Source organism: Carettochelys insculpta, chromosome 2 (assembly GCF_033958435.1).
Source record: "Carettochelys insculpta isolate YL-2023 chromosome 2, ASM3395843v1, whole genome shotgun sequence".
Taxonomy (NCBI): Eukaryota; Metazoa; Chordata; order Testudines; family Carettochelyidae; genus Carettochelys; species Carettochelys insculpta.
The window spans coordinates 199,583,894-199,596,601 of record NC_134138.1 but is presented as its reverse complement, the minus strand read 5'-3'; the positions used below and the strand labels follow the sequence as shown (position 1 = coordinate 199,596,601).

The window sequence follows — 12,708 nt, the reverse complement described above, 5'->3', positions numbered from 1 at the left end:
TGGGGGGGAGGTGCTATCAGCCAATTATTTTTATGGAGAACTGCTGACCTTCAGTTGCAGTGACCTCTCTTCCAGGACAGACCAAACTTCTTGGACGAACAAGTAGTTTACAACTTGGCAGTGAGCAGCAGAAGGTATTTTTGGGACTGACATTTATGCTGCTCTGATGTCTTTTATCAAAGGCTCAGATCTAAGCTTGTTCAAATATCATCTGAAGATTTCACTGTATCCAGGAGATACTGAAGTCAGGGGGCAGATAGTAGTAGTTGCTTGATTTTAAAATATTGTTCACAGGTGTGAGGGTTTAAAAAATACACCTATGCCCTAGGAGCGAGCAGCTGGAAATTTTCAGGCCACCTTACCAGTGAACTGGCACTGGGCTGGCAAAAACATAGCTTATCCACTAATCTTGTCACAGAGCCCAATGTGATCATCATGTGTGGTTCTCAAACTAAAAGCTGCCATAGCCCTACAACACTAGAGAGCTAAGAAGACCTCTTGAATAAGGTAAGCAGACTGAAAGTAGCAAGGGACTGATTTGGATAGATCTGCACATAGAAAGCCATCTAAGCACCACTTAAGAAAGCAGTGCCAAGTCTGCTCAGGGTTGGTGGTGGTGGTGGCAAAAACACATTTTTTACTGTTTGTCTTCTGGTTTGTGTGTGGGTCCCTCCCCGCCCCCCCAGGCCAGGGGGTCAGCTACCAAAACAGCAAGAAGAGCCATTTTTTCCAATTTGGTAAACTGAGTAATTCAAGAGCCAAAAATGTATGAGAATGCAAGACAGTCCTTAATAAATAACATCAAACCATACTTTTTAAACCACTATTTTAAGAATAGGGCACACAGGATGATTAGCAATGCAATACATATTTACTACAGGACATTCACAAACTTTTTACATATTCTGTTTCCTCGCACTTTGTCCATGTGAATGTGTTTGTGCCACTGTCTTCCTGACTTTTCACTCCTGGACCTTCTCTCTGGAGAACACTACGGGGAGTTAGTCAGTGTTTGGAGACCACATGTCATTTGCTATTTAGATAGGAGTTGTTCTTTCTGGGGCTTTTAGACATTCACCGTTTATCAAAAATAATCAGGAGAGGGTTTGTGTGTGTGGTTCCCCACCCCCCACTTTGCAATTCTAGTGTCGGGAGCCACAAAGAAGTCCTTAAAGAGCTGCATGCGGCTCTGCAGCTGAAGGTTGCAGACTTCTGTTCTAGGCTAATAGAGAAGTTCCAGCATGAATATACTTATCCACCATCACTGTGGGATAAAGCACATTTCCAAAGTGTGATATAACAGGGAAGAAGTTGAAAGACCTTGCTACCATTTCAGAAGCTTTCCATGGGAACAGAACATGTTTGGGTATTTTTTTGAAACTGATATTTAAGTTAGCTGATATTTTTGCCCCTAGGGAGGCCTTGTTTCTGTAACTAGATATACAAAGAAGCATGGCATTTACAGTGTGAAGTCTGATCCATCTGGTACTGAGAACAAGCTGCAAAAAGTTCTTTCAAAAGATTCTGCTCATTTCATACCCTAAAGCGTGGATTAGCAGCTTTTTTTTTCCAAAATGACCACCTTTTTCCTCCTCCAGCACCAAAATCCTACGTTTTTGCACCACATGGTCCTACTATAGTCCAGCATCCTATTGCACTGTTTCAGGTCCAGACCCCCTTCAAAATGCTAGAGACAAGGTGAGTGAGGTAATCTTTTTATTGGACCAACTTTATTGGTGAGAGAGACAAGCTCATGAACTTACACAGAGCTATTCAGGTCCGTGAAAATGTAGGTTTTAGTTTGTTCTGTCATATCTGGCCAAAGCTGCTATTTTACATTCAGCAAAGATAAATTGGTTAATGTCACTTAAAAATGGTTGAAGTGTAACTGAAAATTTCCTCTTCCCCAGTGCTAAATGCTAAAGAACTTAATGCAGTTGCTTATATTTGAAAGGTTTTCTTCCTAGGCAGAAGAGCTGGAAACTTTTTTTAAAAAATCAGACATACATAAAATAATAAAGGGTGTGACCTTTAGTTAAACAAAGCTCAGACCCTAGAAGGGGCTTCTAACACTAAATGGATATTCAATGATTAGGTGACATCAAGTGAGATGCTCTTGAAGTGGTCATTACGCTTCAGTTGGGAACTTGTGACACACCTCTGACTTTAAATAACCTAAAATCAAAACCCCTGGTAGCAGAGTTGATTCAGGAATAATTCTTAAAAAAAAACAAACAAACAAACAAAAAAAAAAACTTATTCATCTTAAAACTATGGACACTTCCAGTCATTTATAACTAGAGTTTTTTTCCCCTAAGTTTTGTTTCCTAGCAATTATCTTCTTTAAAACTAACCACCTCTCTATAACAAACATAAGCCACTGCTGCCAAAATACACTAATAGTACAGACTGAGGAACGTGTCAAATTTATAGTCCCCTGTGTCTGGTAACAGGAGTTCATAAGCCCACACAGTGATTAGTGGTTGTACCTACACTTTGTTTGTTGGCCTGCCAACCAATTTTTTTTTTCCCTCTTCCCTAGTCCAATCACAAGGGCAAATGGTTGCTGATACCACATTGGCTAAGGGGTTTTGGAACACTGTGTAGAGTGTTTCAGTTACAGAAAACAGATGGTTCAGAACCTAGATCATGGATTTGAATACACCCCAATCTCAGGACAGTTTTAACTTGGATTACAACATGGTCACTTTGGCACAGTTCTCTCTTCTTAAAAAAACAAAAAACCCTTGGTTTTACAGCCTTTAGAAGGTTGGACATCTACTTAGAAATTTCTAAAGTCAGACCATACATTTGCTCTTTGACTGTTCATTGGTTGTAAGTATTGCAGCGTAATATCTTTGTAGGATACTTGTATGGGTAGAGTGCTCAAACAAATCCTCTTGCTCATGGAGCTACAATTTAGGTCATTATAAAGCCAGTTATATCTTAGCTCTCATGCAGACTTTTAATTGCTATTACTTTGAACACAGCAGTTGACAAGAGGGTTCCTAGGCTAGAGTGACTGATCCAGGACAGGAGACTGAAACAAATCAAGATGTAGATCAACAAGATGTAGATCAATTTAAAAAAAAACAAACCACCAAACAGCAGTCCTACAGCACTTTAAAGGCCAACACTATAATTTACTAGGTGATGAGCTTTTGTGGGACAGACCCATTTCTTCAGATCTGGAAATTCTGATGAAAGTAAACTGGCACAATGAGAATTTAACAAAGATTCCTGCTTACTTTCATCAGAATTCCCAGATCTGAAGAAGTGGGTCTGTCTCACGAAAGCTCATCACCTAGTAAATTCTATTGTTAGTTTTTAAAGCTCTACATGTCTGCTTTTTTGTTCTGTTAAGATACAGACTAATATGGGCACCTCTCTGTGACTATGTAGATGAATGTTCAGGGGACAGGGAACTATTGCACTTGAGAACTGTGGCTGTTTCCATCCTTCTCTCTCCCCTGAGCCTCAGCCTTTGGTACCTGCAGTGTCTGCTCTACCCAGTCATAAGAGTGGAAGAGAGTACTTAGCACTTACAGATCTCTACCCTGGAAAACTCTCTGCGTCATGCTGTTTAATAATGTAGCCACTCAGAAATGCTCTTCTGCTTGTTAATGCTGCAGTGACTAAAACACTAGTACTGACTTCAGCTCTGCACTCAGAAAATGTTTTCCATTTCATTCTTGTGAAATTCAACACCAAGATGGCTATGGAGAGGAGAGTTAGGTGGTGGTGTTGCTGTGGCTTCTTGCTGCCTCCTGTTTGTTCCTGGTGGATTAAAGCTGTTTCATGCAGCATTTCTCTATCTGTCATTCAGCTACTTATTATGCAGAACTCTCACTGCCTGCGTTTTGGGTTTGTTGGCTGTGAGCCCCAAGATAATGCTTTATAGAAAATGTGTGGATGTGAACTAGCAGTGACCCAGGCAAGGAAATGCGATAAGCTGGATTTGTATTGCCAGACAAAAGGGAGGGAAATCAAGACACAGGAGTGTTTACCCTTAAAATCCTGGTCTTAGCTATTTTTAAAAACTGCCACACGAAGTGTTCCACGATGCCTAATTGTAGTGTCTGTTGTCTAGGCTCAACTGGAAGCTCAGAAAGCAACTCAGGATTTCCAGAGGGCTACTGAGGTGCTGCGCGCTGCCAAGGAGACCATTTCACTTGCTGAACAGAGGCTGTTGGAGGATGACAAACGTCAGTTTGACTCCGCCTGGCAAGAGATGCTCAATCATGCCACCCAAAGGGTAAGATCAGTAAGAAGCTGCTTGCCTCAAGTCTCTGGCAACAAAGCTAACTCCAACTAGTGTGCACAAGGCCTCGTTTCTTATTTTGGGCATGCAGATACTACAAGAAGGGCTGTAATTCCATTTACTGAGCTGCACTGGCAAATGACTAGAAATGGTCTGTGACTCAGGCTCTCGGAGCACTATTGAAGATGAAATAAGCTGGGGTTTCCTGTGAGATGGGCAGGGTGCCTTACCCACCTCTGGGAGGGTTAAAGAGAGCCACGTTGGGTAAGCTAAGAGGAGTTCGCACCATGATTGGAGGGAAGGAGGATGAGCGCGGTGGTGTCCATGTAGGTGTTGGTGTTTTAAAACCATGTCTGTCATGGGCCAGCAGCTACTTTCCCAGATGGTATGGTGAGGATGAGGACTGCTGAGTCAGACATGCAGGCCAATTAGGAGGGAACCAGAAAGGGGAGTCTCTGCAAAGCCTGTTTGGGAGCGAGCAGGAGAAAGCCACTCCAATGAGTCTTAAGGCTCAGGGGTCTCTGGCTTGGTCTATACTAGGCAGGTAAGTTGATTGAAGATAGGCAATTCTAGCTACAGCAATTGCATAACTAGAATTGCATATCTTCAATCAGCTTATCTGCAATTGACTTACCTGGCTGCCCACACAGAGGGGGATCAATGGGAGAAGCTCTCCGGCTGACCTCCCTTACTGCTCAGGATAGCCAGGACGGGGGTCAACTGCTGACCCACGTAGTTCGACTTTGCATGTCTCTGCCAGGTGCTCAAAATGGAACACCATCAAACTGACCCTGAACAGGTTGATCTTCCCTGTAGTATAGGCAAGCCCTTAGGGTATGTCTGCACTGCAAATAATGACCCAGGCCGGGCCAGGCCATGCCAGATGATTGGCCTGTGGGGCTGTGTCACTGTGTGTAGAGTTCTGGGCTCTAGGAATCTCCCACTTCCCAGACGCCTAAAGCTCTGGTTTCAACCCATGCTGGAAGAGAGCCCTGTAGCCCAAGGCACCTGGCACAGGCAGCCCTGGGTATCCAGTGGCAGTGCAGCTCTGTCCTTTTTCTGATGAATGCGAGGAAGAGCTGAAGCTCTGCGAAAGAGGCGCTGGTAGGGGTGCTGCTTCCTGTCACCTCAGCTACCAAGAAGGAGAAATCTCCTCCCATTCTGCTAGCATCTTCACTAGTGAGCCCCTGCAGCAGCTGCCTCTTGACCTTTCCCCTCACTCTGTTTTCCTCTTCCTTGCTGTCCCTATAGGTTGGGGAAGGCAGGGCCCTTCTCTGTCTGCTCAGGTTTTCTCACAGGCACCGTAGAAGTCATTCCCCTGGCTCCAGGAGCTCTTCCTGGAGGGAGCAGCAGAGTACTGTCCCACGGAATTCCCCTTCCATTGAGGCAGAGGCTTCTAGCCCCACAGGGCCTCCCTCTTGTCTGGAAGCTCCCGCCATGCCCCTGCCTGTGGCATGCCTGACGCCACCAGCAGGCACGTGCTCTGGTGTGCTGGAGTGCTCCCTAACCTTGGCAGCCCTGCGGGCTGAGATGCTGTGCATGTTGCTGGAGCAGCTCCGATCCCCAGCATGCTGCAAGTAGGGGCACTCCAGCCTGGCTGGAGCAGCCCCTTAATCCTGGGGAGAGTCTGTGCTGAAAAATTAAAAATAACTCTCCATGATCTCACCCCTTCCAGTTATTTAGGTCATTTCAAAATACGTATCGGCAAGCACGTAAGTCTGCTGCTGTTGCCTTTATTGGGGAAAACCAGAACATTTCGGTCTCCAGGGCTAGCAATCTCAAGCATTCCAGAAAATTGTGTTTGTGGAGGGGGGGAGAAGTGTTTGTCAAAGGTGTGAGAATGGAAAGCTCCAAACAGGCAGAATACACAATTAGCTTTGTTTAGAAGTGCCCCCACCCCCGCTGCAAAGAATAAACTGATGAATGCCGATGAATTTTAGGGAGATGACTCTAATACAGAAACTGAAAGGATGCCTAATGTCATGGTGGGCTGTGCTGGGGAAGACACATCTGCATTTAAATTGGGAATCTCTTTGAAATCTGTCACTTGCAGATGGCCTCAATGAAAATGTTTCCCTAAACCCTTAACACTGCCTAAGAAATAATCTAAGGATGAAAGTGCAATTGAGTGGTGGAAGCCCTGAGACAGTGAGATGCTGGCTGTTCTGTGTCTCTGCCTATCCTGAAGAGATGGAAGAATAAAATGTAGTAGGTATTTTTAACCAGGGGAACAACCAGGACTGGTCTGAGTATCTGCAGGAAGCTTTTGAAGATGGTTGTGCTTTGAACTTTCTCTGGTATTTTCAGAGGAGCCTAAGGGAAGTATAAGCCCTGAATTTAAATAGGAGCTGGATGCCTCACTGTATTCTCTTCCCCCCGCCCCCACCCTGCCCCGTTATACCCTCATGCTGTAGAACTCCATTAGATGTACACAAATGGTATCCAGGCTATTCCATATGCAGGGTGGTCCAGAAAGCAGGGAGTCAAATTTAGGGTCCCATTCCTGGTTTCTAATTGGCTGTGTGACTTGGGGTGAATCGTTTAATTTTCCCATGCCTCCATTTCCCCATCACTATAATGGGGAGAACAGCACTTTTCAGAGGAAAACGGTTATGAAAAAGTGCATCATTGTAATGTTGACTTAGCTCTTCTCAGTGAATGAGGCAGCCCGAGTGTTTTGGCCTCAGTTTAGGAGGGCATCTGGAAAGAGGAAGGGTGTGGGTCTGTCTCTTGCTATGGCAGTGGTTAAGAAACAAATGTCTGTTTTTTCCAGCTTTAGATGCACAGGTACGTACAAAGACACTTCCATAGGAGCTGAAGGATAAATGGTTCTAAAGGGTTGAAGAGGAAATAATAGCAGTAATGCTTCTGCAGAATCAGCATGATGCACAAATACATGCATAAGGAAAGAGGTGGTTGAGAGTGATATCTGGAATCAGAGATTAATTGGATTAGAAGGGGATGCCGTCTACACCTTTCCTTCATATACACAATTTACCTTTCTAAAAACAAATCGTGTTCAATGTGCGTTTTGGTTTATCCTCTAATCCCATTTCATCTTGCCCTTCATTTGTTTGGAAATTTATGGGGCATTCAAAAAAATGGTTTAGTCATCTTGTGTTGTCTCTCCTAGCACCTCCCTCCAGCTCACACACTGTTTGCTTTTGGGGAAAAAAAAAGTTAAATACCACCTCTGACAACTCTTCGTGTTCATACAGGATTCATTTATGCTCCTTGCTTTTTCTCTTTCGACCCTATCATCTCTCTTGAGATCCTGACAAGGGCTAAGTTCTTCACTTAGGTTTGTCCTTCTTACTTGGAAGACGACAAAGTAACTCATGTTAACCTGCTTTCCAGAAATGCTTATTTTATGTTATATTCTCTTTGATAGAATACTCAGGCCAGCGGTTTGAGATTTTTGCCTCTTATCTAGCTACTGTCTAGGCTGTGGGCCATTCTGTTAATGACCTGAAGGTTTGTGTCTTACTGAAGAGGAATTTTCACAACAGATTGGAAAGAGAGGCTGCTGAACTCTCTCATATTCAAATTCGACACATTAACACGTGGTTTGAACCGGGATGGGAATTTTTTAGGTCATTATAGGGGCTCTTTTGCATACTTGGCTTAATCTAATTCTTGGCTCTCCCCTACCTTCTGCCCCTCTACTCTCTGATTTGCTCACCTTGATCATATTTTTCTGATTTGTCAACCTTGATTACTATTTTTGGTTCTCTCTGCCTTAAATATTGAGTCTGTTCTGGTCTGGCTCTGGTCTGAAGAAGTGGGTCCGTCCCACGAAAGCTCATCACCTAACAAATGGTTAGTCTTTAAAGTGCTACTGGACTGCTTTTTTGCTTTGTCTAGGCTGTGAAATTCTGCATGATGCTGTTGAGGATCTAGTAATTAACTGCATTGGTGAGATGGTCCATTTTTAGACCACACCAAGGAGCAAGCAGGTGGAATAGCCAGTAGAAAACTGATCATTTTGTGCCAACCTGCTCTATGAATGCAGTTGTAACTTTTAATAGCATCCTGGTCTTTTGTATAACACAATAAGGAGAAGATGTGATCACTTTCAGAAAGCTCTCGGCATTCTTAACTAGGCCTCTCTTGAACCCTGTAGAGCAGCATTCTTAACACCTGAGCACAGAGGAGGAGGCATGGGGAAACTGGTAATAGAGACTCTTAAATAACTGTTTTGCAGGCAGCCCTTACAACTAACAGTCTCATTTGCAGGCTGTTTAGTGGTCAGTGTGAAAGTTGGCAGTCTCATTTCTACATCAAATGCACATCCACATGTCAAGATTTTGCTATCCTATTGCTTCTTGGCTGGGCTGTGGGGTGCAAGACTTTGGAGTCATGGCCTGTCCTGTGCCTGTTTCTGGGCTGGTTTTTGGGGTTGGGAGGGCTGTCAATCTGGCACATTGTCTTTGTTTAGTTACTTGTGTAATGTGGAAACTGGGGAAACAAGGAAGTGTTTTTTTGGCACCTGAAATTGTAAAAGGATTAAATAAGCAACCACATGGTCAATTGACCTCTTTCATGAAGCACAATAAATAGGGGAAAAAATAGATGTTTCCAGTAAGAGAGGTTTCACCTTTTTGGTTGAAGGTTTTTGGTTGTTTGTAATTTGATCCGTTCACCTCACAAAATGCTTTTTGTATTTTGAAGAGGCCACTAGGCAGTCCTGTATGTTGGTGCTTGGGGCCTGTGATTCAGGAGGTCTAAGTGAGCAGGGGTAATAACCAAAAACCCTTCCTGTAAAAAATAATTTTGCCATTCAACTGAGAAGTGGTGACAAAGCCCAGAAACCCACAGCTTTGTCTCTGCAGAGCTTCTAGGCTTCCAGAAGGGTGAAACTCATATGCTGTTTCTAATGTCCCGTGGGCGGTGGAGGAATGGGGGGACAGAGGAGAGAGGTTCTACCAGGTATGGTCCTACCCCTGCCCTGCCTCTTGCCCATCCTGTTCTGCCCTTCCCTGGAGTAAGCCTGGGACTTGCTGTTACCCCCAGTGCCTTCTGCAAGCCACAGAACAGCTGATCGCAGCGGGCGGAACACATGGAGAGGGAGGCAACTTGATTGAGGCTGCCACTGGGCAAGAGATTGTTGATGGGGAAGAGGGAGCAGTTGCTTCTGGGTGCTAAGCACCAGCCATATCTTTTTATGGCTGCTCCAGCCCTGGAGCACCCATGGAGTTGTCACCTCTGGTTAAATTTCTTTGCCATACCTAAGGAAAGCAAACCCGTGTCCTTGTCATCCCCGAACACCACCTATCTGAAATGTGAAGCTTTCTTGCCAAAACCAGGCCTGTTTAACTTGGTGGATTTTAACCTATGGCCCAGTGGGGGTCAGCAGATTGATTATTTTCCCAAAGGAATCTGCATCTCCATTTGAAATTTCGGGGCCTTCAAAAAAAAAAAAAAAAAAAATTTCATGACCACAGGTCTAATGCAGTCCTCTACAAAAGGTCAAAGCATCATTCTAGCATTGCCGCAAAATGTGAAGGATATAGAAACTAATGTGCAGGATATAGAGCAGAATCTTCCTTGAATATTTTATAATTTTAACCTTTCCTCCAAAGGAGGAGTCTCCTTGATACAGGCAGGCAACTGCGAGGCATTGTAGCTGACTATATGTTCTTGGGTATAATTGGAGCCTATGAAAACTCTTCCTTCTAGGTCAGAGTTCCGTAAGAAAATGCACACTTTTTGTTGCAATGTATGTGGTGCCAGTAAGTGGAACGTGGCCTTAAATGAAAGTCTTGTTATTACAATAATTGAAGTTGCTAAACACCAAGGTGTAATGTCGTCATTGTTCAGCCTTCCCTGTAAGCACCAAAAGGGGTAAAGCACTGATCTGCTGTTTATAGCTGAAGTTCCTTGTATTGCAGGAGAACACAGCAATGCTGGGGAGACTAATATTTGAAAACAGAAATTACTTGCAATTAGTCATCTTCTCCTGAAATTGGAGCATGCTGCTTTGGTCTGAGGTAGACTGCCCTTACTGGTGTTTCTGCTGGAATGTCTCAAACAGTGGAAGATACTTTGGCTTGTTTACTTCCTGTAACAATGCTTGCACTAGAGGGACACTGCGTGTCACCTGTACAGTGGAAAACTTCATGCCTTGTCAAAATGTTGGGGCCGGGAGAGACAGAGTAATGCTGTTGTCGGTTAATTCTCTGGCTGCATCCTGTTACAGGTTTCACTCCACTGTAAGCTTTCCCTCGTAGTACAGAAAAACAGATGCTCTAATTTACCACGTAACTCTTCAAATTTGCAAATCAGAAATAACCTTGGTAGTATCGCTGGCATTGTAAATGAAGCAGGGCATTCACTGGAGCAGATAGTGAGGATATTTACAGCAATTGTTAAAATTCAAGTACTGAAGCAATGAGCTTTATTAATAAACATTCAAATATTTGACTGGTGGCTGAGCCAAGAAGCTGAGTGTTGGACTGGACGTGTTCAGGGAAAGCAGGGTAGACCTGACCTTTGTGCCAGTGGTACATCTGCACCTCCTGCCTGCCTATGAGTGTGGCAGTGTTTGTCATGGCTCATCATCCCAGCCAGAAGAGGAGTGTTCTGTAAAGGAAACAGCTCACCTGTGGAAGGGACTGGGGAAATAACAGTGATGAGACGGTAGTTCAGAATGGAGCAGCGCTAGTGGATTTTGAACATCAGTGGAGTTGCAGGGATACTGAACTCTCATATTTTCAGGCTGCTTATACCAAAATTTCCCCAGAATGCATTTAGCTAACAGCAGTCTCTGCCTTGTATTGTTAATATTTTGTTTGCAAACCAGACAGTCTGCTGTTTCTTTTCAGGAAAGGTTTTTCTCAGTCTGTTATTTGAGAGATGTCTCCTCTCATCTGTCTCTCCCCTTCACCCTGCTGCACACTTAGGCTGAGGCCACATCTACACTACAGCAATCTTTCTAAAGATGATCTTCTGGAAGAGATCTTCCAGAAGAACTTCTTTCGAAAGAGGGCGTCCACACACATAAAGGCATCTCAAACGAGTGAGCTGCTCTTTTGATAGAGAGGGTCCACACAGCCACCGCTCTACCGAAAGAACGGGCCAGGGATTGAAAAATCTGGCACCATGAGGACTGCTCTTTTGACAAAAGGGTGCGCAGAGTGTCTACACATCCTTTTTTCCCAAAAGGAAGCACTTTTCCTGATCTGGAAGCAGAAGAGGGCTTCTGGAAGAAGAGCTGCATTCTTTTGATTTTTGGATAGAAAGAGCACATTTTGTGTGTGGATGCTCCATGTGCTTTGAAAAAGGGCCAGATTTTCCAAAAGAACTTGATAGTGTAGACATGGCCAGAGAAGTTACAAGGTTATGAAATAGCTGTTAATTAAAAAATATGTGAAATAGAAAAACATGTGATATGACATGTTTGCTCCAACTCGAACTATTTGTTTTCTTTCTTGAAGGTCATGGAGGCAGAACAGACCAAAACAAGAAGTGAGCTGGTGCACAAGGAAACAGCTGCCAAATACAATGCTGCCATGGGCCGGATGAAACAGCTAGAGAAGAAACTGAAAAGGGCCATCAATAAATCCAAGTATGTGTTGTAGCTGGTTGTGCGTTTGTATGCTGAGCCTCCTTGAGCAGGTTGCTTCACGTATGTGGCTTAAAGAATTGCCCATGCTGAATCTGCCAGAGGCTGCACAGATAGCCTAACTGATGTCTGACTTGCAGCCCAGCTAATGTGGCCACAGAACTTGGCTCTGGTTATGGAAGAGGAAGGCTATTTACAAAAACTTCAGAGATGTGACATGGCTTCGGAGCTGTGTGTTGCCCATCAGATTTGTTTGCTTTCCAGAGCTGCCTTGGCAAGCCATGTGAGAGCTGTTCTTGTGGAAGGATACGCATTTCAGAGGGCAGCACAAAAAAGCCTGTGTGGTAAATGATCAAATAAATCTTTCGTGTGTGTGTGTGTTGCTCTTGTATAGTCTATGCAAATCTAGAAATGAAGTCTAGGAAAGCTGCCTTTTGTAATACTTGCTCACCAATACTGAAAGACTTCAGTCAATCTCCAACTAATGTTCTTAATTTTTAATAATTTTCAGATTCTGCAGCCTGACTAAACATTTAGATCATTTATTTAATGTCAAGTCTCAGAGTGGTAGCTGTGTTTGTCTTTATCTGCAAAAAACAGCGAGGCCTCCTGTGGCACCTTATAGACAGATTTATTTGGCATAAGCTTTAATGCCCAGAAAAATGTTGGTCTCTAAGGCACCACAGGACTCCTCTGTTGGTTTTTGTCAATATCTGTTTGGCTTATCGTACTATAAAAGGATGAGTGCTTTACAAGGAAGCTCTGAACTCGTTCTCTCTCACATGTTGATGCTACATACCTGTAGCCTTGTGTTGTGTGTTTTCAATGATGTGATAAGCTAAGCAGGGTGCTGAGGGGCCAGTATTGGATGGGAAACCTCCGT

The 12,708-nt window shown here is 43.8% G+C and overlaps 1 protein-coding gene across 3 annotated transcripts in view; it reads left to right on the top strand.

Annotated features, from left to right (window-relative positions):
- Positions 1-12,708, top strand: part of SH3BP5 (SH3 domain binding protein 5) — a 95,773-nt gene that overhangs the window by 65,669 nt on the left and 17,396 nt on the right. For all 3 annotated transcript variants that reach the window (XM_074988303.1, XM_074988302.1, XM_074988304.1), the window contains 2 exons: positions 4,091-4,255; positions 11,698-11,828. In XM_074988303.1, coding sequence (XP_074844404.1) covers positions 4,091-4,255; positions 11,698-11,828 — 296 coding nt within the window. The remainder of the gene's footprint in view (positions 1-4,090; positions 4,256-11,697; positions 11,829-12,708) is intronic.